The sequence below is a fragment of the Elephas maximus genome, chromosome 7 (assembly GCF_024166365.1).
Source record: "Elephas maximus indicus isolate mEleMax1 chromosome 7, mEleMax1 primary haplotype, whole genome shotgun sequence".
Classification (NCBI taxonomy): Eukaryota; Metazoa; Chordata; class Mammalia; order Proboscidea; family Elephantidae; genus Elephas; species Elephas maximus.
In genome coordinates this window covers 124,473,299-124,501,099 of record NC_064825.1, presented here as the reverse complement: position 1 = coordinate 124,501,099, position 27,801 = coordinate 124,473,299, and the positions used below count along the sequence as shown (strand labels likewise).

Here is a 27,801-nt window from a genome sequence, read left to right as displayed (position 1 = left end):
TGTTGCTTCTTTATGGCTAGGTACAGCCATGTGGCTAAGCTGTGGCCAATAGAAAATAAGTGGGAGTACAGTGTACAATTTTCTCACAGGCAGCCTTAAAGAACAGGGCACGCTCTTTTCACTTTTCTCCTAGATCAATATGGACGTGACAGATAGTGCTTCAGCAGCCATGTCAGACCGTTAGGTGGAAGACACATGCTGAGGATGGATAGGCAGCACATCAAGAGGAACCTGGGTCTTACAACCTGTTGAGCCCTTCTCTGAGCTTTGGACTGAATTTATGAGGAAGAGAAATATAACTGGGTCTTGTTTAAGCCATTATTGTTTTGAACGTTTTTACTCGTAGCCAAAGCAAATCTTAACTACAAAAACCCCTTTGCCACTGAATTGGTTCCAACTCCTAGTGACCCCATAGAACAAAGTAGAACTGCCCCATACAGTTTCTAAGGCTATAATCTTTACTGAAGCAGACTGCCATGCCTTTCTCCCATGGAGTGGGTGGTGGGTTCAAATCGCCGGCCTTCTGGTTAGCAGCTGAGCGCTTAACCACTGTGCCACCAGAGCTCCTTAATCTTAACCATACACAGTTAGAATTCACTCTTCGCAAAAGCAGCACCAGAGCAAGAACACTGTGGAGCTCTTGCTATGCACTTATAGAGCTGTCTGGTTCCAGTACATTCCCAGTTGATTCTTCTTCAGCCTTGTATACTGTGAGCTTCCCAAACCCTTCCACTAAAATCCCTTTTTGCTTAAGTTATGTTTGTTACTTGCAAACAAAAAACCGTAACTGCTAAAACAAATTGTGCACACTTCCGGAAGACTGGAAGAGCGTCTGGATTGAGTGTCTATCTCATTAACGAAAAAAAAAAATTTCCTCGGAATGAATTCCAAACTCGAAGCACTCCAAGTCATCCTATTTTCACATTATGCTCTTTATCACGCCCAGTACCTGTGGCCCAGTAGTAAATATCCCAGTCATTACTGGGCTCATTAATCAGGCGATCATAGAGGTTCAGCTGCTTCTCTGTCATGCGGTGCAGATGTTCTTTAGCAAAGAGGCTAAAAACGAGAAAGAAAGAAAAAGGCATTGAAAAGGCTGTCTCTAGTCAAAAAGAAGTGACACCAGGACTCCTATTTCCTTACCTTAGCAGAATGCAATTCTCCAACATTCCCCTCTTTCTGCTCTCGTAGAGCAGGCGGGCTCTTTTGGTTTCCATAGATTCATCAGTTCTCTCCTGCCATGGAGGCAAAGGGATTTCAATCAAGTATTTTTGGGAATCTGTTGTGCTATCACCTCTGTAAAAGCGTCTCAATGATGTCATGCTGAGCAAAGGAGATGCTAGGTTGCGTCTTGACAGAGCAAGCACCTGAAACAAAAAAGGGCTACCGTCACTACTATTCACTCAACACTTACCATATTCTAAGTGCATTCCAAACCAAACCTACTGCCATCGAATGGAGTTCAGAGCCCTGGTGGCACTGCGGTTAAGTGCTCAGCTGCAAACCAAAAGGTCTTGGTTCGAACCGACGAGCCGCTAGGAGGGAGAAAGACATGGCAATCTGCTTCTGTAAAAATTTACAGCCTTGGAAACCCCATGGGGCAGTTCTACCCTGTCCTGTAGGTGACTATGAGTTGGAATCCACTGGACCTTAACACGTGTTTTGGTTTTATGGTTTTTTTTTTATTCCAGCCACCTGACTGTGTTAAACACTGAGGATACAGAGATCCAGAGATGACATGGTCCCTGATCCTCTAAAGGCTGTCTAATCCTCCAAAAGCTCCCAATGGACAGATGGGCACAAAACTATCAAGACACGATGTGAAATCATAATAGACATTACAGAAGACTTTAAGTACAGGGAGAAGCAGCGCCCTGAGGCGGTCGGGCTGACTCTGCTTGGGAACTAAATGACATCTGAACTGGGTCTCGCACGATGACCAATCGGTCAAGGATATTATGGGAAAAGCACACGGTGGACTCACGAAAGGGTGGAAGTAACCTCAATCTCCTAAACTGCAGGATCGCTCTTCCCTTGGGTCGGCCCTTGGCCTGGCTAACGGGCTGCTGGGCCCTCCCTGCGGTCGCCGTGACTGCGGAGAAGGACAGGACTCAGCCACCGCTGCCGCCCGCCCGGAGCCCGAGGACCTCCGCTCTTCTCACCCGCGCCAGAGCCGGTAACACGGTGGTCACTGCCATATCTCGCCTAGCCCGCACCGGAAGTCTGCGGCCGGGTTACTTCCGGGAACCCCGGGGCTACCGAACCCGTGGACTCCGGCTCCCGGTCCGAGCCGGAAGACGCGTCCCTGCGTACGACGGAAGTGACGGCGCCGGTGGGGGGGGGGCGGGACCTGAGGCCGAGAGAGGTTCGCGCGCTTCGGGCCTAGTCCGGACTCGCCGACGCCGCCGCCATATTCCCGGTAACGGGGGCGCGCGGCCGGGGGCCGGCTGGGCCGGAAGAGGGGTCGGGGCCGACGCCGAGGCGGGGTGGGGGTCGGTGGAGCCTGCGGAGGCCGGAACCGGCGGCCTGAGGAAGACGCGGGGCTCTGCGGGAGGAGGCCGCGGGCGCCGGGCCGGCTCTGTGGGGAGGCAGTGGGGCGGGCCTAGCCGGAGGGCGAGGACGGGCCCGGGTGGGGAGCCGGAGGCTGGAGGCTGTGCGGATCCGGGCGGCGGCGCCGGGCCCGCTGGGGCCGACCCGGGCCTAGGCAGGTGCAGCGGGCGGGGGCTGCGCGCTTCGCCGCGGCGGTTCTTCGCAGCGCGGTCCAAGGGCCTCTAAGGAGCCGAGGCCTGGACTTCCCGTCCAGCCCCAGGCTGCTGCGGCCCCGGCGCGGCCTAACCCGGCTCGGGTCCGAGGGTGATGAGCGGCTAGCCCCGGCGGCCTGGGCGAGCGGGGGCGGCGCGAGGCCGGGGGCGGGGCGGGTGGGGCCGAGCTCAGGCTGCTGGGATGCTGCGTCTCTGGAGACGGGAGGTTGGCAACCACTGCCCTCCCATCCCGGGACTCTCATGCCTTCTAATTTCTGCCCTTTTCTGGATACCGCAGTGGCATCTTTCTTACTTCCTCCGTTCTCCGGGCTCGAGATCTTCCTGCCGGAGCCATGTCAGAAGGAGTGGACTTGATTGATATATACGCGGACGAAGAGTTCAACCAGGTGAGGGGGTATCAGGAACATTGTGATTGTTCTCATCATTTTAGGAGTCACTTCCAGCAAACTTGCGGAGGTTCGAAGCAGTGGCAGTCCTTGGGGACTTGCTAGGCCTGAATATTCCTCTATCTGGTGTTGGGAAAAAGTTACTAAAAATGAAATCTACTCCCAATCCAGAAAACTTCTCCACAAAAATAGAAGAGAAAGAAAAGTTTGATTGTTGAATAAGTGTTAAACCAGAATGTGATGCCGAGGCATAAAGAAATCTTTTGTGTAGCTGAATGGATATAACTCATTACATTCATGTTTAAAACAAAATTACTGGCTTTATAATATCTCTGCGGCAAGATACCTAAAATTATGCTAATCTCCTTCCAGGAAACTGCGAGGTAGGGGTGTACATTTTCTTGATGAATACATTTCAAAAAGATAGTTCCCAGGTCCTTAAGGAAATATCCTTCGTTCACAAACGTTTCAGAAAAACAAAGATTTTGCCTTTACAAGTTTATTTGAAGTGAATTCTGAAAGAATGGGAGAAGCCTCTTTCCTAATTTTCCACAAGGGGAATTAAAATCTCTTATTTTCAATTTGTATTTTTCCTTACACAGGTCTAAAGTTTTCTCCCTTGTGGAGACCTTCAAGACTACTACTCAGCGCTCTGCTTTATGTTGATCTGAACCTCTAGACTTAACTTTAAAAACTTTGATTTAAGAGCAAATAAAGATCAAGCTTAATTGAATGGTGGATCAACCTGTGGAACATGCTCCCTCAGAAAGCCACAGTTGGCTGTGAATCTTCTCAGAGACTAACCACATTTAAAAATTGGGGTTGTATTGGCTGTAATCTTATGAGGACAATGTTGATATCTGTTTTATTGCAATTTTCTCGAACTGCATCTGGAGAAAAGTGTAGTCTCCAATCCCCCACAGACTGGTGCAAAAGCACAGTATAAAACAGATATTTTAACATTTAATTTCATCTCAGTTCCAGTTGTTCTGCATTTTTCTTCTTTCTACAAGTAGCTTGACCCTGGTCTTGGGAAAACTGTAGGCATTTCGGTGTAACAAATTTTATTGATTAACCTTATCGTTTCAAGGAGGGGAAGGGGGGAAAGCTGTTGAACACACCAGTTAAAAAACAGGTGTAGACTTGCTCATATACCCTAAATTGGTTTCTTGGTTTCAGTGTTTTTATACGGAAGAACATTATGCAAAAGATTTCTCCCTCTTGAAACGATAATCGTATATTCAGTTCAGTTCTGAAATCTTGAGGCCAGATCTCAAGAATGCTCCAAAGTTTGTGTTTAAAACTTAACTACTATATTGCCTGGATTGTTTTCAGCACCATTCTACTTGGGAGAGCTGATTCTTCCCATTGTCGTCTTCCAGTGGGTGCATATAAGAACCTAGAAAGAGATTAAAAGAATGGATTAGAGGAGGCAAGTGCCCTGGTTAGGCCCTGTCTTTGAAGTGAGGCAGCCAAGTTGATATATGCTATTTTTTTCAGTTGGGGCCCTGGTGGCAAGGTGGTTAAGAGCTTAGCTGCTAACTGAAAGATTGGCAGCTTGAATCCACCAGCTACTCTTTCGAAGCCCTGTGGGGCAGTTCTGTTCTGTCCCGTAGGGTCGCTATGAGTTGTAATCAACTTGAGAGCAACAGGTTTGGCTTTTGGTTTTATTTTTTCATTTAATATAAGTTTACATTAAATTTTTTTTTTAATGCATTGTGGTTTTTTAACATGGAGATTCTAAAACATACACAAAAGTCAAGAGAATAGTGTAATCACCTCTGTGCATTACACAACTTTACCCATTATACATTTTTCTATTTTTTTATTGCAAAACTATACATAAAATGTGCCATTTCACCTTTTTTTTACATGTTCGATTCAGTGGCAGTTATTTTCGTGTTGTGCAACCATCACCATTAGCCATCAATTACACTTTTTGATGACAGCTTTCTGTTGTATCCTTGGGTAACCTGTGGAGTCATCTACATGTGGCTGCTAATTGCCTTAAATACATAGAAAAAAAACTCAATTTCAAAAAAAGTCAATTATTTATGAATAGAAAGAAAGATTTAGTGTAGTAATTCTAAACCATTGCTTTCTTGAGTTTTCTGTATTCCTTTGAATCAGACTTCTTTTTGCAAATTATGGTTTATTTAACAAGATAGCAAGAAAAGAAGGCTCTTAATTTTCTCACCTGTGGGTTGGCAGGAAACCCTGGTTGCAGTAGTGGTTAAATGCATTGGTTGCTAACCAAAAGGTCAGCAGTTCGAATTCAGCAGGTACTCCTTGGAAACTCAATGGGGCAGTTCTGCTGTGTCCTGTAGGGTTCCTATGAGTCAGAATCGACTTGACGGCATTGGGTTTGGGTTTTTTTTTTTTTTTTTTTTGGTGGGTTGATAATGCTGCTGCTTTACTTTGGGAAATAGGCAGAACAGGGTCCTTGACACAGGTCTAGCCACATTCTGAGAAAATGATATTTCATAATCAGTATAACTTGCAGGCAATAGACAGGACACAGACCTTGTCCAGTGGTCACTGCTCTATCATGGTAGAAGTTATTGGCCTCAACAGTTTGTTCTCGAGTCTCTTTAATTGTAAAGGGCTTTTTACAGGTGTAAGGCTAATGATGGCATGTGGAGCTCAGTAGGCAGTAATTCCAGACAGGCAATATTTGATGCTGAGCAGGTTGAAGAAAACGTAGATTTTGAATGCTTTCTACCTTGTGGAAGGTGAGGGAAGAGTGCTTTATTCCTCATACAAACAAGTTAATTTTTGGCAAAGCTGGTTTTAGTGTCATCTGAAAGCTACTAAAGAAATGATAAAAGCTTTATCTCGCTAGGATTGTTAGAAGCAGGTTTAGAGTGAAGGCAGCCAGTACAGATTGAATTTGAGAATGTTTTAAGAATGGTATTGATTCACTCTAAGCTGGCCGATGCACAAGAACCCTCATCCCCTCACGAGTACTTTGCTCCCCAGGAAGGGTGAAATGGCGCCCTATGGTGGTGATTCCCTGGTCTCTTACAGTGCGTAATACAAAAGCCTCTCTTGCAGAACTGCTTTACCGCTGTTACCACGGAGTCCTGGGATTCACAACTGCTTTCTTGGGCTGAGAAGAACTCTGGAAAGGTGGCTTAGAGCTGCCAGTCTACCGAGTGTTTTGCCTGTGTTCCTTCTCGTACTGAGAAAGGCTTCGCGTAGTATGCCCAGTCTCCTTCCTTACTAACATCAACAAATATTTATTGAGCTACCTGTATTTGCCAGCATTGTACCAGCGATGGTGAGATAAGAGGGGGGAAAAAATGGAACCCCGTACTCAAAGAGGTTCCAGTCTTTTGGGTGAGGATGATGAACAGTGACAATGCAGAGTAACAAGTGCAGTGGTGCGTAAAGAGGGTGTGAGGTGAGAGCTGTGGAGATGGCGATTATAAATCTAAAAACTCTAATTGAGTCTATATTACAATTAAAAGGAACAATGGTATTAAATAGGTTGCTTTGATAAAGATAAGTCCTACACTGGTTACTTCCCTGGGTCAAATACCAGGGGGAACGAGATGGGGGTAGGAACGTTGAGCATAGTGGAGAAGATCTTACTTAAATTCAAAGTCATGTTTAAGTTCGTTTTTAATGAGCAGCAGGAAGCTTTGTGAGATAATCACAGTTCTTCTGGAGCTACTACTAAACACAAAATTCTTCCTGGTATATTCATTCAGCATTGAATATGCATTTTCTGCTTAATCTTCCTGGAATGAAGCCCTCAACAATGAACGAAAAACAATGTGTCTTTTTCTGAATTTCTATAATTAGATTTGTTTTAACCTAGTCCATCACTGAATAAATCACAAACTCGGGCTCTTACCTGTGTTTCCATCTTAACAGATGGACAGTGAATGTGCAGCCCCAGCAGATTTAGATCCAAGTGCGATTTGGTACCTCGTTTCCTCAGGAGAAGTCGCAGTCAGCCCGCCCTGTGCATCAGGCGCGTTCCTACCACTACGGCCCCGAGAAACCATTCGAATATTGTGAATTTTATATTCGTTGAATCGTTCTATGTTAAAGTGGTATTCCATACACCAGGGTCCTCCAGGATTGAGTATCACTTTTTCTCAGGGGCTCTGAAATAGTAGATTGATCGCCTGGGCTTACAGTGAGGGGGATTTCTTTATGTGTATGGCCCCTGAGCTGTCAGGATCGGCATGTTAGTTCACCACCCAATTATCAGTGGTAGTTTCTATATTACAACTTTCAGGACACACATCTCTGAATCACACTGTGTAGCAGGAATCCCAGCATGGTTGCATTGGTTATTCAAGATGCTGTATTTTTTCAGTTCCAGTTCAAAATCTTTGATTTAAAAAAAAAAAAAAAGCGTGAAGTAGTGCTCTCTAAGGACTAGAGCATTGGTTAGGATTAAGTGACTTCAAGGACCCTTTTCTACTTCAGACCACAAGATCAAATCAACATGCCTAGTACATGACTAGATAAGTGATTTATCTAGCATCGTGATGGTTTAAATATAGCGTGTGACATATTTTATAGGGATTGTTGTTGTTGTTAGGTGCCATCGAATCGGTTCCAACTCATAGCTACCCTGTGTACCCCAGAATGAAACACTGTCCAGTCCCATGCCATCCTCACAATTGTTGTTATGCTTGAGCCCATTGTTGGCAGCCACTGTGTCAGTCCATCTCGAGGGGCTTCCTCAACAGTAGGTGAAGCTGTAGGTTCCCTAAAACACTTTGAACTTCTAAGAATGCTGATTGTCATTTTAGCAGCACCATTCCTTAGTACTGTTTGAATGCTTTGGAAAAATACTTGTCTGATCCTTGAAATAAAAAGATCTCTCAGAGATGATATTGCAAAATCTGAATCATAAGTTCTCTTTATAGTAGGTCATGTAGTTTTAGGAGTTTTTGTGTACATTAATGTACATGTATTATAACGTATTACAGTTGGAAGTTATAGTCTGCATACGTTCCAGAATACACATTTATTTTGTAAATGCTTACTGTGACACAGCTTGGGTTGTGGGTGTTTGTCCTGTTTTCTACCCTTATATTTTAGTGACCTTTGCTTTTTTTTGTGTATCATTGGACATCTCTGGTATTGCTCAAAGATGTCTTCTATATACGTATCATGGTGATGTACTGGGTCTGAATGTCACTTGAGAAATGGAAGGGGAAAAGTCCCCAGTTATTCCCTTCTTTTTTATTGCTTTTTATGTTTTCTTGACATTTGTTAGAAAGATGAGATTGTGTACTGCGAGCATCTCTTAAATTTGTAAAGAGCATAATCAAGTAATTTAATTAAATAGCATAATGAAAATGTATTTCATTTAGGTATCTGAGATGTGGTCTATAGAAGCTGACCTCATTGATAACAGTGGCACCTGTGACTCATTATGTATTCTTAGTTTGCTTCCTTAATCCTTACGCACCTTTTGATTCTCACAGGTGCCTAAAGCTAGAAACATCCAAGACTGCTAAGTGTTGGGCAAAAAACCTACATAAGTATAATTAAATGATACAGTTTAAATGGGGAAGTTTTTTTTAACCTAGTTTCCTAGAGTAGGGCAAGGATAAGGATATATTGTTTTACAAAGTATTTAATTGTATGGATTCTAAGTACACTAGAGTGAAGTAGAGTGAGCAAAGTGAAAGGTTTGCAAACCCACTTTTGCCAACCCCTTATCTCTTAGGATCCAGAGTTCAACAATACAGATCAGATTGACCTGTATGATGATGTGCTGACAGCCACCTCCCAGCCCTCAGATGACAGAAGCAGCAGCACTGAGCCACCACCTCCTGTGCGCCAGGAGCCGTCTCCAAAGCCCAACAACAAGACCCCTGCAATTCTGTACACGTACAGTGGCCTTCGTAATAGACGAGCTGCTGTCTATGTGGGCAGCTTCTCCTGGGTGAGCATGGGCAACCAAAAACGCTTATGGGTGGGCTGGAGGGAGAGTGCTGGGAGGTGATGGCATTTTCAGAAACCACGTTGTTGCACTGTTTTGTGCTCTGATGGGGTTGGATTTCTTTTTCCTGGGATCAGGTTGGATTGATCTCTGAAAGAGAACTATCCTGAGGACGTACTGGTGCCGAAGAAAGCAATGATTAAGTGGGTAGTTGCTTTTTCTGCCATATTGTTACTGCCCCTGACCCTGGGGCTTTATGTCTAGCAGGGTCATCTGTGGGACGAGATTTCAGAGTGAACACCTTGAACTCTTGGTGGTCATTAGATGGTCGTGTGATAATGGTGGGTGACGGGGACCAAAGACCTTGCTAGCTCTAGTGCACTCTGGGTAGGTGGTGACTGTTGTTCTGCAAAAGTTATTGTATAACATGTTTTGGGGCTGGTGGTGGGGGGTGGTTTTCCAAATTAAGAAATGTGTATACTGAAAGTTTCTGGCAGTGGTCTAGTCTGGCCTATCAGATCAGTAATTTAAAGCTACTAATAATCAGTGTTGGAATTGATGACCAGCCAGCCCACATGGCAGTCAAAGTTAAATAGATTTTAATCTTCTTAATTTCTAAAGATGGGGGTTGGGAAGGAGGTGGGTGGGTTTGAGATTCTTTATTGATAGTGAGAACAATAAGAAAAGCCTGTGCCAATCGAAATCTTGGGGGCTTTTGGATTTCCTATGGGAGGCCACATTGTGACTAGATCTTAGGTTTTGGGGAAGGATTTGGGTCATTCTGGGTGGGGGGAAGCTTTGTAGCTCTTGACATTTCTTCCTTTTCCATCTTGCCGGCCCCAGTGGACTACAGACCAGCAGCTGATCCAGGTTATTCGCTCAATAGGAGTCTATGATGTGGTGGAGTTGAAATTTGCAGAGAATCGAGCAAATGGCCAGTCCAAAGGGTGAGGTCTGGATTTGAAAAGCCCCTTTTAGTTTGTAGCCATTGGGATAACAGATTTGCACTATATTTTGACCCTGGTTTTTATCCTTCTCACCCTTGGCCCATTTTACTGCCTTGGTTTTGGCAAACCATATGGCTGCAATGTAGTGGAACGTTCAGCCATTGGGGGGCAAAGGAAACTGATTTTCAATTGCAAGTAAGCAGAAAGATTACAGGCTGATTCCTGTTTGTTGTAGGTTTGTGTGTGTTTTTATTAGTAGCAAGATAGCCTTTGGTTTACCAATTTTCACTAAAGTGGAAGAGAATGTTTCATTCTCTCAGTTGTCTTATAAAAGATCTTATTTTTTCTTTTGCCTCCTCAAGGTATGCTGAGGTGGTGGTAGCCTCTGAAAACTCTGTCCACAAATTGTTGGAACTCCTGCCAGGAAAAGTTCTTAATGGCGAAAAAGTGGACGTGAGGCCGGCCACCCGGCAAAACCTGTCACAGTTTGAAGCACAGGCTCGGAAACGTGAGTGCGTCCGAGTCCCAAGAGGGGGTACGTGGAGACCATCTGTATGAAAGGGGGGAGGTTTGTGGGTTTGTTTTCTGTGGTGTAGGCTTAGCCTACGATGTGGGGGAGGGTGGTGGTGGTGGTACAGGTAGTAGCATGGTTAATGTGTAGGCCAAAATAATGAGGCTTGTATAGAAAAAAGAACACAGCGCTGGGCGTTAGGTAGGTCAGGTTGTGGCTCAACCATGCCACTAACCTTGACTGAGTCACTTTACTGATTAGAGCCTGTTTCCCCACCTGAATTAGACACATGATGGCTAAATCCCTGTCAACTCTGAATTCTGTGTTTCTATCTAAAAATTAGTGTATGGTGAACGGACTTAACTGTAACCCATTCTACATTATAACTTAGAAATAGTTGACATAGAAAGTGGATGTCTCCATAAATTATCAAGACGTAGCCACCCTAAAATGTAACTAACATAAAGATAGTTGCAGTCTTGTCATAAATGTACATTGGAAGTGTGGTCTGCAAGGAATCAACCAAAGGGAGAGGTGGAGAATAAGAATTTAACAGTGTTTCTCCAGCATTGTCCAGGGGAAAGGGCGCCCTTGGAATTACTGAATATTTTGGTCTGCTTGGCAAGTATTTCCCATTAGTAAAGAAAGTTGCATCCTACTACCTTAGCTTGATGATAGCACCCCTTAAGTTCATCTTACTCCCCTTATTCTGACTCTACTCACCAAGCAACCTTCTGATACTCATTTGGTTTCCCAACTAGGCTCTCCTACTGGGAAGAGAAAGCGCTGACCAGCCGACACAAGTATTCCGGTCTGCTTGGCAGTTATATTTCTCATTGTAAATTAATAAATCGGCATTCTGGTTTATGAATCAGTGTCTTGTGAGTTTGGTTAGCCTGAATCAATCTCATAGGGTCCAGTCATCCCTGGTGAACTGATAAAACTTGAGTTTCTGAACCTGCGAGACCTAAGGACCAGACCTTGAATTGTCCAGGCCTCACGAGGTGCAGCCTCCCGGCAAGACCCCGGCTGAAACAGTCAACCACCTTTACCTTTCTGTTACTACAGTGGGGAGGTGGCAAACCTTCGTCACCTACATTCTGTGATTGCTTAGGTCCTGCTCTCAAAATGATGCCCTGTATTGATCGGGTGTATGCCCAGGTGGCGGTATGGCCAATTCTTCCTCGCAGAGCAATAACCGTTCTTTAGCTAGATTGAGAGCCTAGATGGGTGTGATGTGAGCTCCAGACATATACTTTTTTCCTTGGCAACTTCAATTTTCAAGTTCCTTCCATTTGAGGGTCTTTCTATTATTCAACCCTCTTATTTTCCTGCCTAAGATGTATAATTTTGTATTGGTTTGGGAGTAGCATTTCTACCTCCACTCTCCTGTTTACTTCTTGGTGGTACCTGCGCTGAAATGATGGTGGTGACTGTTATTTTTCTACTGTGTCACATTGATGGACTTGGGCTCTGTTAGTTAATTTGCTAAGTATAATGGATGACCTTTCTTTGCTTAAAAGTGGTTGCTACTCTTGGGACTTGTAGCCATAGACACAAAACAGAACCCTTGCAGATGTAGGAATGCTAACAGGTAAAGTGGTTAACTTTCAGAGAGTCACACTTGCCTGACACCTCTTCTTTCTTCAGTCTGAGAGACCCCTGGAAGTGAAGAATAAGAGCATGCTATGATAGGCATTGGCCAGTAGTGTAGTAGAGAAACCAAGGTGGATGTCAGGGTGACTAATTCCACCTTATGCTTTAATCAGGACTTGGGATTGACTAACGAGTTTTAGGTTGTAGAACACTCTTCTTTCCCTCCACACTTATCTATTAATGGCATCTTTCTGCCTCCAAGGTTTCCAGGGCCCTGTGATCATGTTCATCGGTTAGATTCCACATTACAGGCTTAGAGTAGACTCTGAAATTGGAGAGAGGGAACATGTTTACTCAAGTGATGTGACAACATCAGAAGCCAGGCTTCCAGCTAGATACAAACGTGTTGAGCCGTGTTGTGCGCACCATCGTACTAGCATACTATGATGGTGTCCCCAGTAGACTGCCTTGTGGGGTGGAGAGTCTGGCTGTTGAAATGTAGTGGGAGTTCCCTAGATTTGAGACATGTTTTCTACCTAGGAGTCCCTGCGACAACTGCATGCCATCTGCTCCTTCTGTGGGCAGATCTTTTCTTGGCTTCTTTTCCATTTTCTCTTTACCTCTCACTTATTCTCCAATCTTTTCATGTGTGTGTCTTCCCTACTCCCTTGGCCAGTTTTTATTTGTGGATGCAGGAAGTGTCATCCATACCCCGTGTCCTCCTTGCCCCAGCCCAAAATTCTCTGACCACAGTGCTGTGGCAAGTGTGCAACAGGATAGAGCCGATTAGTGCCAGTCTAAGGAGAGAGGCCCCGAACCTGTATCAGGAGATGTGGCAGGCACTTTGAGAGTGCTAGAGGAAAAGCATACTTTGACATAAAAGATTTAGGGTGGTATTGTTTTCTGGGTCTGTAGTGTAACTGACCTGTTCCCTGAGGCCAAAGAAAGGGCAGCAGACGATTTTGCCCTCTTTCTCAGCTACCGCAGTCACCTTTCTCAGTATGTTATCAGATGACTGTTGCTGAAGCATGAGCTGGTTCTGTGTCTAAAGCCTGGGCAGTAACATCAGTTCTGTTTTGCTCCATAGGGATACCTCCACGGGCCCACTCCCGAGATTCTAGTGATTCTGCTGATGGACGGGCCACACCCTCTGAGAACCTTGTACCTTCCTCCGCCCGTGTGGATAAGCCCCCCAGTGTGCTGCCCTACTTCAATCGCCCTCCTTCAGCCCTCCCCCTGATGGGTCTGCCCCCACCCCCAATTCCACCCCCACCACCTCTCTCCTCAAGCTTCGGGGTCCCTCCTCCTCCTCCTGGCATCCACTACCAGCATCTTATGCCCCCCCCTCCTCGATTACCTCCTCATCTGGCTGTACCTCCCCCTGGGGCCATCCCACCTGCCCTTCACCTCAATCCAGCCTTCTTCCCTCCACCAAATGCCTCTGTGGGGCCTCCACCAGATACTTACATGAAGGCCTCTGCGCCCTATAACCACCATGGCAGGTAAGAACTATCTTGTTGCTTACATAGCTGAGCTAGAAATACTCGGGTTGACAGTGGGTTAAGCATTTTTGTTCTCCCTGAGGAAGTAAGCACTGAATTCTTACGTTTCCCTGTGGGATCTCTGTTGTCATGGTGTAGAGTCCTGGGAAATAGTTTACCATCTGTTTGTGAATGTTTTTATTTGGTGTTTTGTGTGGATCATACCCACACGACTCAAACCATGTCTTTCATAGCCCTTTTTAAAGAGGCTTCGTGAAACCGCATGCCTTGAGTGGCTGTTAAAAATGCAACAAATGTCTAACACAGTTGGGTCATGCCAGAATTACAAAAGTATATGACATAAATACTGTCCTTGAAGAGAACATAAACACACAAAACATGCAAACAATCTGAGAACCATTTAAGACATTATACAGTAGAGCACAATTAAATAGTGGTACTGTAAACCCAAAAACCAAACCTGTTGCCATCAAGTTGGTTCCAACTCATCGTGACCTCCTCCACAGGCTTTTCTTGGCTGTAATCTTTACAGACACCATTCACCAGGCCTTTCTTCCACAGAGCCGCTGGGTAGGTTGGAACCACCAGCCTTTAGGTTAGCAGCCTACCCAGGGACTTTAACAGTACTATATAGTAAAGATAAGGTGTATGGGCAATCAGGAATGGTATTATCTCTTCGCAGCCGAGATTCGGGCCCTCCACCATCTACAGTGAGTGAAGCGGAATTTGAGGAGATCATGAAGCGAAACAGAGCGATCTCCAGCAGTGCCATTTCTAAAGCGGTATCTGGAGCCAGTGCAGGTAATTCACGCTTACCCATGCTGCCTTCCCCTTACTTTGATTTTTTCCATCGTTTTGTCATTTCTATTGGCAAGAAATTCAACAGAATAAATTGGAGCACTGTTAAGATTCTCAAGAGTGATGTATTTTGGAGAGCAATATGTGACCTGATTTCTTGGCTTTTGGGAAATTTTGGTGTTTTAAACTGTCTAGTAGACCTGCCCCATCAAAACCAACTTGGTGTCTAGAATATAATTAGCAGATATCTTTGGATTTGTAGTATTTGTTGCAGAATGAAATTCCTTCCTCGTGTAGATCTTGATCTTAGTGTAGTGCCTGTGTAGTGGGTCCAGTGCCAAGTATAGACCACGGTTTTTTAGGAATGATGGCTCAGCTAGATCATGGTTTGATATGAAGTCTGAGTTACATTTGGGAGCCTAGGCAGAGCTGATGGCCTCCTCCATGTAGTCTGTCCCAGAAAGAGGCAAGTCTGTTGGGCATCATCATAAGGCTTAAACCCTTAAGCTAACTTTTGCCCTGCTCTCAGTATTAAGTGGGCAGAACCAGAAACCATGATTCTGAGAGCCCTAGGCACAAAATGTTTAGTTCCCAAGAAAAGAGAATGTAAGAAGTTTGAGAGTTCCAGTCCAGGTCTCACAGTATGAGAGTAGTCATATTCAGTTCTTACTTCCTGTGAGTTTTCCGCCTCTTACGTGAATTTAAATGCATGTAGATGATCAGATCTCCTAAGAAATAAGTTAACCCTAAACATTATCTCTTGATATAATTTCTCATCTTTGGCTGTAAGAGTTGAAACCACAGAATAAATTAAAGACAGGAAGTCTGTGTTCTTTTCAGAAATTTTTTTTTTTTTTTTTGCCAGAAAACCTTCATTGACATGTGAGTGAATCTTTGTAAATTAAAAAATATATGCTCATTGTAACAAGTCAGCTATTCAGAAGAGTATGATAATCACTGTTTCCTCTTCTCTACCAATCCCTTCACGCTGAGATAATTAGTAACAGAATTTTTATCCCCTCCCCACCCCTTTTTGTCATTCAAACTACAAATATAGAGTGCCTCCAAAACAGGGAAAAATTCCCGGTCCCTGTGGAACTGATGTCCTGGTGTTTCTGAACCTCCAGAGGACCGTGGAGTACCTGTTCTTATTTCCTTGCACAGAGGAAGCTGCCAGTCTTCATTTTCACTGGGTTCCAATCCAGATTCATGCTTTCCATGCATTGTCTTCTGTCTATAATGCTCTTGATTCAGCTTGGAAAAGCATGGTATAAGCACTCAGCCCCTGGCCCCTATCCTTGCGTCAGGCATTGGGAAATGAAGGAGCTAATTCTTGACGACATTTTTTAAAATTATGCATTATTATATTTACATCTATTGTGTATGTGCACACACATCAAATTAAAGATGAAATATATATTGGTTAAAATATGTATTTAAAAATTCAGACATAAAACTATGTAATATTAAGAAATGAAAGTCTTCTACATATACAAGGACTGCCAACGAGACTGCCTTTACCATATAAATAACTGTTCTTCTAGATTTTTTAATGCATGTAACATAATTTTTTTTTTTTTTTTACCAAAATGGTATACTGCTTTGCAACTTGCTTTTTCAATTAATATATTCTGGACATCTGTTACATCGATATATAATAATACCTAGCATTCAGTGAGCCCTTATTGTGTGCCTGGCACTGTGCTAAGCACTTCAGATGGATTACTTTGTTTACATACAGATTTACCTCATGCTTTTTAACAATTGTGTAATGTTCTGTAGCACCAGTGTTCCATAACTTTTTATATATAGCCAGACTGTACTGAAGGAACTTAACCTTGTCTCCAATTTTTAATGTAATAGTGCTGAAACAAACTCTCTTAAACAGAGGTGCTGGTAAACAGACGTAGAAAAATTTTAGTAGAATTGCTGGGTAGAAAGTATACACATTGTTTTAATAAATGCCAAATTGCCTTTGGACTATAGTGTATCACTTTATACATCTTGTAGCAGTACCTAAAGACATCTTTCTGATTCTAGACCACTGGGGTATAGGTGTCATCCAGTTTTATACCTATCACTTCTGCCTCATCCATTTAGTTACTCTTCGTTTATGTCTTTCTGGGTTCTCCTTTTGGCTCAGTTTACTGTCTCTGCTCATCCATGGCCTCTCCCATCCATCCCCCACTAGGGGATTACAGTGACGCGATTGAGACGCTGCTCACAGCCATTGCTGTTATCAAACAGTCCCGGGTCGCCAATGATGAGCGTTGCCGTGTCCTCATCTCCTCTCTTAAGGACTGTCTTCATGGCATTGAAGCCAAGTCCTACAGTGTGGGTGCCAGCGGGAGCTCTTCCAGGTGAGTTGATGATTGCTTCATTGGCCTAACAGCCCTGATTAGCACTCTTCCAGGATTGGTAGGGGGAGGAAAGGAGTCCAGGGTATCTGGCAAGGACCTGGCTGAAAGAGTGTACCTGGCCCTCATAACTTTAAGAAATTAAACACTTTCATTAATAAGTATACTGTCAGCAATATATGTTGGGTGAGGCTGTGAGCTCATTTAGGAAAAAAAAAAGACTTATAAATAGTTACGAACTTGGGCTTTGAAGCCACACGGGCTTGGATTTTAACCCCAGCTCTGCTGCTGACTACCTGTATGACCTTGAGGAAGTCCCTCAACTTTCCAAGCCTCATTTTCCTCTTATTTAAAAAAGAGACTATAGTAGTATTTATCTCATAAACCTGTTGTAAAGATCAGGTGAGATAATGCATGTAAAACTCTTAGCACTGTGCCTGGTACATAATAAGATCTCAACAAATTTATCTGTTAGTATATTCCCAAGAAGGGACTAGTCCTCAAACAGCTACCATTTTCAAGACAAATGGGTGTGTGATAGAGTAATAGAATAGTAGTTTAGACAAATACTGGAAGACACCAAAGCACAGAACTCTCTTGGAAAGAAGGTGGTAGGCCCTCTGAGTGAGGCTGAAGGATCTTCCTATTAGGAAAAGACATCGGTCCCGGGAGAGGTCACCTAGCCGGTCCCGGGAGAGCAGCAGGAGGCACCGGGACCTGCTTCATAATGAAGATCGGCATGATGATTATTTCCAAGAAAGGAACCGGGAGCACGAGAGGCACCGGGATAGAGAACGAGACCGGCACCACTGAGAAAGGTGGGACTCCCTATTCCTGGCTCGTAGATGATCTTTTTATGAAAGAAAATAGACAGTGAAGATTTCTTTTTCTCTTTAAAGCGAATAAAGGGGATGGGAGGATTTTTGGCTCAGGTAACTGAAAGTTCAGGAGGGCAGATTTCTTGCATGTTTGTTGGGAAGCTCACTGTTAGATGGATTTGAGATTAAACTGTTTTACTTGTTTCGTGACTGCCTGAACCTGGTTTCTGAGCAACATCACGGCATCATAGCTGAGAGCATGGAGTCTACAGGCAGATAACAGAGTTCAAGTCACAGCTCCTCCCCTTGTAAGCCCTATTACCTTCTGTTTCTCACCACCGCATCTGTAAATGAAGATAATAAAAGCAACTGTCTCATTGGGCTACTGAGTATTCAGTGAGATAATCCATCTAGAACATTCAGCACTCATAGTGCCTGTCACACAGTAGGCTCTCCATAAAGACTAGCCATTGTTGTTATCAGTATTACATCTTAACCCCATTAAACTTTCAAGTAAAAAGAAAATTGACGAAGACACAAAAGACATTGCCTCCTTGTTTTGATTGTGCAACATGAACGATTTTGAGTAATGTCTATTAAAAAGCTTGTGAAAATTGGAATACTTTAGACAGAAAGGAGAAAGTGATCTGAAAATTATCTTTAGTAGCTTTAGAGACTGTGTGGAGGATAATTAACTTCAAAGAAAGGATTTTTTGTTTTTGAAACTTTTTTTTTTAAGCAAAAGCAGGAGTGTTGGCAATGATACTTATATTAATTCAGGCAATTGAAAAGTTGAGTCAGGGCTAAGGTTAACTTTAGGCTTGAGTGGCTCCAGGGGCTCAGCTGTGTTATCAGGACTTAGTCTCTGCATCTCTCAGCTGTGCTGTTCTCTGCTGTTTCCCTTCTCAGGCAGGCTCCAGATTATGTCTCTCCAGGTTACATCCACCAGCCTAGGAATCCCAACTGAAAGAGAGCTTGTAGCAAAGATTGTTTATAGTGAATAAGCAAGAGCAGTTATTGACTCTCTTTCTGTGGGGATCTTTAAAAGTAGGCCAGACTGGCTAAGATGGTCTGTTTGTGGTTCCTAGAGGTAGTTGTATGACCCAGATGACTTTGGGGTCTCGTCTCAATTTTGTGGTTGCACGCTTGTAAAGTCTCTGGGAATCCCACTCTTCTGTTTCACATCAAGTGTATTATGAAGAGATCCTTGGTGTTTTACCAGTTTGATCAGTCTGGGGTAGTGGTAATTAAGAAGGAGGGTGAGGAGACCCTAGTCCTGTTTGTGTATCTTTATCGGTGTGGAGCGGATAGATGGATGGCTGGATGAGGAAGGGAAAAGAAACCCTTCCCACCCCCGCCCCCTGTGATTTCCCATAGTTCATGGGATATAGCTAAACTATACACAGTTGGAAAATTGTGCAGTGTTTTGCCTAGTGACAACCTACTAATGAATATTTTCTTATTCCCGTTACACTGTTTAGCTACTGCTGTCCACTCTGTTTGGCATTATCTGCCAAAAACTTAAACAGATTTATAGCTAGGAATTGTTTCTGACTTCTGGAAGCCAAGTGGGGAGATGAAAAGTTTACTAACATTTTTTACCTGCTTCCTTTTCCTCTTCTTAAACCTTTCATTTATTCCACAAAAATCTAGAGTGCTTGACATGCTTGAAATCTAGGATAACTCATTTAGAATCAACAGGCTGAGTGAGTTTGGGAGGTGTGCCCACCTATCCAGGCTTATTGGACGTACAGACTCTAGTGCAGATGGGACCCACAAGTATCTTTGGCCTAAGTCTTCAGGAGCAAGGAGTAGGTAGGTCTTTGGTCTAGTCCCATCTCTCTAGCAGTAGCAGCATTTCACTTTTCTTGTTTGAGCTAGCAGAGATGCAAGTATTGCTTGTGGGTCCCACCCCACCACCCTAGTCCTGTAGCCTAAGGTCTTTTGGGGTTAGCAGGGATAACACGACCAGGGAGGTATTGACTGGTCCATGTAGAACATGAATCAGTCTCCAGTGCCACGTTCGGTTGTCACTGGAACATGTAACTACATGTCACAGTTCTTGTTGGCCTTGCTCCTGTAGTCTTTTGACAGGGAAATTGCTGGTGAGATCCACAAATCATCAGTATTTTGGAGATTAAGCATCTCAACCTGACACTTGAGATGTCACACTGCATTGCTTTTTTCAACCCGTAAAATGGGGCTGCTGCTTCCATTATGAGGGTGATTCAGTTTGGATAGCTCTAGAAATCCTGTAACCCAGTAGCTCCCAGAAAAGTTATGACTAGTGTGGGCCTCTAATAAGATGAAGAAAATGAATTCTGAGTCAGGTTTTCCACTTCCTACTTTTCCTGATCACCCCTTACATATTTTGGTTGTTATTTGTCCTAGAGAAGAACTAAATCAGACTCCCCAAAAATTTCTGACATTCTCATCCAAAGGACTCTTCATTCCATATGTAGTTACCAGGTTGTTGACTCAGGTTTCACGCTGGGGAGATGGTTCATTGGCCTCACTTCTCCCAGAACCTAGTTTTGTGAGCTCTATGTACAGCAACCTTTACGATAGAAAATAATCATATTTCTATTATGTGGACAGGTGATCCCTGAGAGTGAAAGGTGTGTTTTGTCCAGAGGCAGCAGTATAGCAGCAACCTCTATCTGCTCTCCTTCATGATAGAGGCCGCCTCTGGGGCCTGAAGCCAGACTGGCCTCTGGAGGAGTCTGTACTTCTGTCTGATCTCAAGCATTATCACCTAAAATGTAGTCACAGACCTTGAAGAATCGGCCTGCCAACTCTGCTGCAGGTTACTTCTCTGGATGTACTTGTTATCCTCGGTGTCATACGTTGTAGGGGCAGGTCAGAGTACCTCTCTTCCAGGGTATGTATGTGTGTTCTTTGGAGTTTGAGGAGATTCTTAGGTCATCTGTGGCTTCAGCATTTTGTAGTCCTCGGCTATGTCAGTTGTTTCATTATTTTAGGATATTACCCTCCTCAAAAGAGTTATTCTTACCCCATTCCTATCCTTCCGATCCACTGAAAACTGAGCCTTTCAAAACCTGATCTTGTCCAAAGATTCAGAAGCCCTAATGGTAGGAAACTGAGAAAATGGGACAGATACTCTTCCTCCTTGGGTGTTAAGGGGAGCCAGCAAGGCTGTAACAGTTTCTGAGGACCCCACATTGAAAATACTCAGTGCCATTTCAGCATGTGGATGGATGGGGCAGCATGTGGCTCTCTTTTTTTCTTGGATAGCTCCTCCAGTGTGTGCCTTTTATGAGGCCTCTTCACAGAAACACGTGTACAAAGGCTGGGTGTTTGTGTAGGCTGCTGTCAGCTTGGGCTTTACTAGAAATTCTAAGCCTACATTTAATTCCCACTTTTCTTTTGACTTATAACTTGTATTTAATATAGGATCACTGTTAGACTGACCAGGTCCATAAGTTTAGTGGAGATGTGACAAATAGCTCAACAGTCCCTTACTGTTGGGCAGAAGTTCTTAATTCTGTTTTTAGGTTTCTTTGATGATGACTACTGATTGTTTCCTTTCACTTCCATGCCATGCTCTCTCTCCTGGCCAGGCTACTCCTGCCTGGTATTAGTACGCTTTTTAGTCCCTGACTCACAGCTGCCACCTGGGGATTCCCAAGACTTAAAATCTCTTGAGTTTAGTATAACTTAGGATAGCTCCGCTGTGCTCGTGTGTGTGCGCACACATACCCTCAAGGACGCTGCTTGGAATCTGTTTGAACGAGGGCTTCTTGAAAAGGAAAAAAGTTCAGGCATTTGCTCTGTGAGTGAATGCTCCCTGCTAGGGCCTCTTGGATGTCTGCGGGTTAAGTGATTCGGTTATGTACACACTTGCTTTCTTACCATTGTACCTCCCATTTCCAAGACTTAAGGTAAGCTAAGACTCAGAGCAGATTTGCTGCACCTTATTATTTAAACTCACCATGTTCCCTTGTAGCAGCTTTTCTTGAAATGTAATAGTTCCCATACTTTTCCAGCAAAAGTCTTTTCAATGAGATTGCTTTCAGAGACCTCATTTCACGGTCTGTGTTTTTCTCCTAATCTTAAAAACAGACGTTGTTGCCACTTTTCCTCTTCTCACTGCAGGGCAACTACTGCCTTTTCAGAACATCCCAGACAGTCCTGCTCCCTTCTGTCCCAGGCTTGCATGCTCCCTCACTGTCTACATCCCCTACTTCTTAGGTTGTAACCCTAGAAAATGCCGGTGTATTTTATATAAGCTGCGTTAATCAGAAAGTAACCTCTAATTTGTTTTCTTTCTTCTGATGTTCTCGTTGCAGGAATCTGGTTGGAAGCAAAATTTTTTTTAATGGACTTGCATCTCCTCACCTCGATCAGGACTGAAGGACGGAGGCCGCTCCACCCCTTCCCCTTCTTCCAAGCCCCTAACTCCTTCCAGACACCCAAGGAATACCCTCTGCCCCACAGGATTGAAGTTTGCTTGGCAGCCCTCCCAACCCCACACCTTCTATTTGCCAGGGGAAAGAACCTAAAGACTTTGTGTGGTTGGGAGGGGTGGCAGACAGGAAGAAAACGTGTCCGGGCCCCTGGTCTTCATAGAGAATGGTGCTTTGTCCAAGGAAATGTAGAGTTTCTGATTCTCCAGGAACATTTCAGTGGTGAGGCTGATGGGAAGGCTTCCTTCCCAGAGAAAATCGATCCTTCATGTGTGGTCTAGGAGAGTGACTGGGTATGCCAAAATACGTCCAGAGTCCTGCCCTCAGCACTAGATTTGATGGGGCCAAGAGGGTCCAAACCCCTTGCTAACATACCACTTCTGTTTAACTCTTTACCCTCCCAGCCCTTGGAGGGACCATGAGAACAGAAATTACCTGATGAAAAGCTATTTCTGTTCTTGCTTTTCCCTCTCACATATTGATGGTTTATTTCCCTGACCTCCCAGAGGGCTGAACTCTTGCAACTCCCTGCCGCCCAGCCTCCTCCATGGACTTGCCCTCCTAAACAGAGAAGGCCTGTGAAGTTGCTTTCTGCTGGGGAGCCTGGCAGAGCCAGTTAACACTCTGCTGCTTAGTGTTTGGTTTCCTCCTGCAATAACCAGCTCTATTAGCTAGTCCCTTTCCTTGGGGCTTTTCCATTTCACACACGGAGCCCTCGTCCCCAAAAGGCTGCTTCCTTGTTTTAGAGGAAGGTACTGCCACTGGGAGATGGGAACATCAGGACCTCAGCAACGAAGAACCTTTATGATGTACCAGGAGTGGGGAAGGAGGCAAGTTGGGCAGGATATGGCCTACTTCCATAGGCTTTTCTTTTTCAGGTTCGAGGTAAGCATGGGCTTGCATCTCCTAGGTACATACTTTTACTTATTGTGATTATGGGATAACCTGGCACTTGGAGGCAAGTAAAGTCACAAATTTGGTGTCTCTACACCTTTTGACTTTTGACTTAATAGCGCCCCTTGCCCTGCCTGGAGGTACTTCTGCCTCTGATAAGGAGCAAGGAAGAAGTGGAACCTGACTTGAATGAACTCAGCTCAGAGTTCTAAGGACCACCACTCTGGGGGCCGTTTTCTACACAGGCAAATGGAATTGCTTTTCCCTTAACATCCAAATTGCGATGTGGTTGCTGCTGAAGGAAGAAGCAACAACAGGGTCCTACAGAACCCGCGGGGTGATGCTACTGCTGCATGCCTCTGAGGGAATATGACATCTAACGTGAGACCAGATGTGGCACATGAGACGTAGGGTCACTGCAGAGAGACCGTTTTGGCTCGGGGGAGAGACTGGATTGAGCCCTTCCTCTGTTCCCAGCACGTTCTGACACAGCCCTCAGTCAGTCACTGAGGGATCCCCCAGGGTTGGAGAGGCACATTCCCTTGGGACAGAGGCTACAGGTGGTAGCTTTTTTCCTGTTCCGCAACCCCACCCCGACCTCCACTTCGGAACACGGCACCCTGCCCATCCAGCCAAGTGTTAAGATGTGCTCATCCTTGCGAGCAGCTCGGGTGTCTTTTTAAAATGTAGAGAAAACCAAGTAAGGTGACAGTTTAAGGAAAAAATATATAGAATACCAGAAAAGCCGTTTACCTGGAGATTTTTTCTCCCCATTTTTTGTTTTGTTTTTACTCATGACATAATTTTTAGTTTTATTTCCTGATAGCAAAAGGGAAAAAAAAAAAAAAAAAAACCCCAACCCTGAAAAAGGCCAAGGCCCCGTCCCCCTGTTGTCGGTGATTTGTCTTTCTGATAGGTTGAAAATTGTGTAATAAACTTGATGACGCTGTCAATCTTTTATACCGCATTATTTTTTTTCCTTTTGTAACAATATTTTTTAAATAATAAATGGGGTGTGAGCTACTTTATGGATTCTGCATTGAATAGATTTGTTGAGGTGAGCTGGAATCAACTCATGACAGCGGGTTTAGTTTTTTTTTTTGTTTACGGGGCAAGGGCTGATGTAGTGGCTGCAAGATGGGAGTGAAACCCTGAGTTCTTAGCTGGAGCTGTGTGTCAGGCAGTGAGTGTCGCAGCCTGTAGTAAGCCTTCCAGGAGACCTCTAATGCAAACCTTTGGAGGTGCCCTAGGAGGTTCAGCTTTTTTTCCTTAGCTATCTAAACAGCCTGGTTAAAAAAACTTCCCTTTACCCTTCAAGATTTCTATGACTTACTCTCAGAGTAAAGTTCTACCTTGTACAGTTCAGTTTTGCTATCATCAAGGAAGAAAATCCTGATAGGAGTTAGAAGACCTGAGTGCTACTGCCTAGTTCCACCATCCGTCTTTCTAACCATGGGCAAGTGATGCAACCTCACGGTCTGTTCATCTGTAAAGTGAAAATAATAGCTCTTCTGCCTTCCTCACGGAATGTTTTAAGGATCAGAGGTAACAAATAGCAACATGTTTTGTAAACTGAACGGCTATGTAAATATGAGAAGTACTGATAAGAAAGCTTAGTACAGGTGTTTTCCAGGGCAGTCTCTTTGGGGTTCCAGAAAAGCCCCTGGCTTTTTGAAGAGCCAGGTGAACAAGAGGGTTAGATGATAAAATACGAGCCAGGGACCAGAAGATGTGTACTGGGGCTAAAAAGGCAAGAGCAGTATAGGATGACATAGCTGTTACTGGAGGAGAGGGTCTGATGATGTGACACTTAAAGGGAGGGAGGAAAAAATAGGTGGAGTGCATTTTCAGAACTAATGTTCGAGTTGAGGTCCATAGTCACCTGCATCTCGGTTATATTCCACGCTTGCTAAAATCCCTGTTCCTGGGCTGAATCAATCTCTACTTAAGCCTAGGAATCTACCTTTTTATGACCCAGATGATCTTTGTAAGCTGACATATGAGGAATGCTAGTTTAGACAGAGAAACAAATATTTTGATTTGATCTAACCAGTTCCATGGTGGTGTAGAAAATGAGTGAACATTGGGTTACCTAGTCTAGGTTCTAATCTCGACTCTATTTCTATTCTGAATGGTCTTAGATACATCATGTCTGAGTCAATTTCCTTCCGCCTCATAGGATCATGGTATGGATTAAATCACTCTGCCTGGCACTGGATGAATACAGTCCCTGACTTATGATGGGGTTCCATTCTGACAACCCCGTGGTAAGTCAGTTCTGAGATACGTTGAATACCCTTTTTTTTTTTTTTTTTGGTTTTCATTATTATTGCCTGTTATACAGCAGTGTTTTGAACAGTAAATCATAACGTTGAGCATCTGCAAGTGAACATGTGAGAATGGCAACATCAGCAAATTAAGCACTGCAACATGGTATGTAGTAAAAAAAAAAAAAACTATAAGATGTATCAAAAACAAAACCAGATTCCTCTCCTACAAACGGTGTTAGGGAATGAGTTGTGCCCCCGAAAATAATGTTGAATTCCTGGCCCTTGTACCTGTGGATGTCCTGTTTGGAAATAGGGTTTTCTTTGGTTATGTTAATAAGGCCATACCAGAGTAAGGTGGGTCCTAAACCTAATCACTCCTGAGCTATAAAAACAGCAGAACACAAACACCTGTGGTGGTGGGAGAGGGGAAACACAATGGACACAGATGCATTTACAGGCCAGATATGCCAAGGATTGCTGGCAGTTACTAGAATTTAAAATAGACACAGAAGGACCTCCCTCTAGAACCAAACCCCGAATTCACACATTAACCCTGAAATACTAACTGCATTGATTTCCATCCTCCGCTGCCTCAGTATCTGTTTTATGACGTTCTCTCTGGTGTAACTAACTGCATCCACGAAGGTGGCTCCAGCAAGTATCAGAAACAGACATTTATGGAGCCACCCACAGGAAGCACAATGCACTAAGCTTCCACATAAGCAAATGAGACGACTGCTAATCATATCTTCATTTTTAACTATTCATCTTCAAGTGGTACCTGTTGAGAAAAGAATTTAAATAAGCTAGACTGAGACTCGTTAAGGCAAGGTTTCAAGCTCCAACTGAGTAACTAGCTGTCAGATGCTGGCTATTTTACTGCCTCATTTCTAAGCCTGTGAAGTAGGGGGTTAAACTTAGTTGATAGCTAAGGTCCCTTTGAACTCTTAACGTTTAGATTTTATAAACCACCTTTAAACTTCCAACTGGGTCTCCCATTCATTTATCTGTGTTTCTGGGAAGGTGACCTTAACCACTGAGCCTCTAAATGAAATGAGAGGGTTTGGAGAATGGGTTCCTCTCCAGCTGGATGCCAGTGATCAAATCAGTGTGTAAAGCAGCAAAATATCAGGTATTAGTGGGATTTGTGATTGAAATACCAGAGTTCCTATTGGATTTTTTGTTACTTCATGTTTGATTAGACTTGTCTATGAAATATTTAGACAGACCCCCAAGGATGACTAGGAAGCAAAGGCACAGTAACGTCAGAAAATAAGAAAAAGCGTAAGTGCTTTGGATGGTGGAGACCTTCACTGGATGAGAATGAGTCTAATCACAGAAAATAAGCAGTGATAAAAACCCACACAGAATGATGAAAGATGAATTACTTTTTACTCTGAGTAGAAGCAGACAGCCTAAGATTCATCTGACAGCAGAGAGAAGGCTTATATGGCTCGAGGTTTCTCCTAAAGGGGATTCTGCCATGACTGCTGGTGGCTTCCTGGGGCTAAAAAACAAGTGACCACCTACCGAGCAAGACGAGGGACAGCTTTAAAGATGGTTACTTGGAGAAGAAAATAGATAATCATCTAAGGCAACACTTCTCCAGCTTAAAAAAAAAAAAAAATCCACATCCCCCTTTTATGTTAACTTGAAATTTTAAAAGAAATATAAATTTAAAAATGTGACTAAAAATAGCCAAAATCTGATAAGTTTAGAATATGCTTCCAATTACACAAGCCACCTTGAAAAGGAGCTGACAATTTCTCTATAAAGAAATGAGAGAGAAGACACTGACATTGGGGAAGAGGTGGAGGCTGTAAGCAGACTTTTGCAGAACGACAGACCCGAAGAAGATACGGAGGTTGGCTGTGCTTTTATGCGTTAGTTCGGGCTGCAGCCTGGAGAAAAAAAAGTTACCTTCATCACTGCCCTTCTGTGTCTATACTGTGTAACCAGCCCCAACCTGAGAACAAACTGCTGCCAGTCTCTACCCTCTCTTGGAGTGGATGAGATTCTAGGGAACAGAGCCATAAGGAAAAGGCTGCAACCCCCACAACAGAAAATACGTATTTATTATAAAATAGTTTGTTTCATGATGAGAGTAGAAAAATAACACTATATCAGCTACTAAAAAAGTTCTGGAGCTCAGTCTCTGAGGACTGGGACGAGAGGCTGTTGATACACTCTGGGAGCACACCATCGTGAGGCTCTCCGTGCTGACACGGAACAGGTCTGGCACAGCACGTACGGGGAGCATGTGGCTTAGGTTCTGCTGGAAGCGTGAGGAGCCCATATGGTTCACACAAGATGCTCTGGCCACAGTGGTCAAAGAGGAGACCTTGAGGTCAGCAGGGAACTGGTTCTGAGAAGGGCCAGGATGGGGATAACCTTGCCCGTCCCTATACCAGAGTATAGAAGAGTCTGCTGATGGTCCTGCTTTAGAAGATGGTGCCCAGTGGCCTTATGCTCGGTTTGCTGCTCAAATGTCTGTGTTGAGGAAAAGCAGCCTTTCCCAGGACAACTTGACCCACCAATTCCCATGGTACCAGAAGTATGTGTGGTGTCAGCCCATGAGGGCTGCTGGCTGAAATTTTTGTACTTCAAATCCTGTCCATA

At 44.0% G+C, this 27,801-nt stretch overlaps 4 protein-coding genes across 8 annotated transcripts in view; 1 reads left to right on the top strand and 3 right to left on the bottom strand.

The window, feature by feature from the left end:
• The window catches only part of SDHAF2 (succinate dehydrogenase complex assembly factor 2), a 24,198-nt gene extending 21,865 nt beyond the window's left edge, over positions 1-2,333 (bottom strand). The window contains exons 1-3 of one of the 2 annotated variants that reach the window (XM_049892150.1): positions 2,163-2,333; positions 1,144-1,367; positions 950-1,059 (exon numbers count right to left, since the gene is read on the bottom strand). In XM_049892150.1, the coding sequence (XP_049748107.1) occupies positions 950-1,059; positions 1,144-1,367; positions 2,163-2,198 (370 nt within the window). In that variant the 5' untranslated portion in view covers positions 2,199-2,333. The remainder of the gene's footprint in view (positions 1-949; positions 1,060-1,143; positions 1,368-2,162) is intronic. The other variant, XM_049892151.1, reaches the window with a different exon arrangement.
• On the bottom strand, positions 2,206-3,004 carry LOC126080667 (proline-rich protein HaeIII subfamily 1-like). Its single transcript, XM_049891847.1, has 3 exons — positions 2,639-3,004; positions 2,394-2,578; positions 2,206-2,350 (listed from the first exon to the last, which is right to left on the bottom strand). Exons 1-3 carry the CDS (start codon positions 3,002-3,004, stop codon positions 2,206-2,208), a joined length of 696 nt encoding a protein of 231 aa, XP_049747804.1.
• Positions 2,325-23,890, top strand: CPSF7 (cleavage and polyadenylation specific factor 7). Of its 3 annotated transcripts, none has more exons than XM_049892146.1 (10): positions 2,325-2,419; positions 3,040-3,148; positions 8,847-9,065; positions 9,906-10,009; positions 10,372-10,517; positions 13,204-13,618; positions 14,301-14,419; positions 16,608-16,776; positions 17,424-17,591; positions 21,902-23,890. In XM_049892146.1, exons 2-9 carry the CDS (start codon positions 3,095-3,097, stop codon positions 17,584-17,586), a joined length of 1,389 nt encoding a protein of 462 aa, XP_049748103.1. In that variant the 5' UTR covers positions 2,325-2,419; positions 3,040-3,094; the 3' UTR covers positions 17,587-17,591; positions 21,902-23,890. The 3 variants fall into 3 exon arrangements, with proteins under 3 accessions (XP_049748103.1, XP_049748100.1, XP_049748102.1); XM_049892143.1 differs by having other exon boundaries at positions 10,372-10,544; XM_049892145.1 differs by lacking the exon at positions 2,325-2,419 and adding an exon at positions 2,477-2,704 and having other exon boundaries at positions 10,372-10,544; positions 21,902-23,650.
• Positions 3,490-27,801, bottom strand: part of TMEM216 (transmembrane protein 216) — a 28,302-nt gene continuing 3,990 nt past the window's right edge. Inside the window, exon 4 of one of the 2 annotated variants that reach the window (XM_049892156.1) lies at positions 3,490-4,547. In XM_049892156.1, coding sequence (XP_049748113.1) covers positions 4,480-4,547 — 68 coding nt within the window. In that variant the 3' untranslated portion in view covers positions 3,490-4,479. Of the gene's footprint in view, positions 4,548-23,739 lie in introns of those variants that run through there. The other variant, XM_049892157.1, reaches the window with a different exon arrangement.

What these genes read in the sequence shown, in the direction of transcription:
- LOC126080667 (XM_049891847.1), bottom strand. Translation starts at nt 3,004, where the DNA reads ATGAGAGTCCCGGGATGGGAGGGCAGTGGTTGCCAACCTCCCGTCTCC. An exon ending in CGCACAGCCTCCAGCCTCCG is followed by an intron (nt 2,579 to 2,638) that starts GCTCCCCACCCG and finishes GCCTCCCCACAG; the next exon opens with AGCCGGCCCGGCGCCCGCGG. An exon ending in TATGGCGGCGGCGTCGGCGA is followed by an intron (nt 2,351 to 2,393) that starts GTCCGGACTAGG and finishes TCTCGGCCTCAG; the next exon opens with GTCCCGCCCCCCCCCCACCG.
- CPSF7 (XM_049892143.1), top strand. Translation starts at nt 3,095, where the DNA reads ATGTCAGAAGGAGTGGACTTGATTGATATATACGCGGACGAAGAGTTC. An exon ending in GCAAATGGCCAGTCCAAAGG is followed by an intron (nt 10,010 to 10,371) that starts GTGAGGTCTGGA and finishes TGCCTCCTCAAG; the next exon opens with GTATGCTGAGGTGGTGGTAG. An exon ending in GGTATCTGGAGCCAGTGCAG is followed by an intron (nt 14,420 to 16,607) that starts GTAATTCACGCT and finishes ATCCCCCACTAG; the next exon opens with GGGATTACAGTGACGCGATT.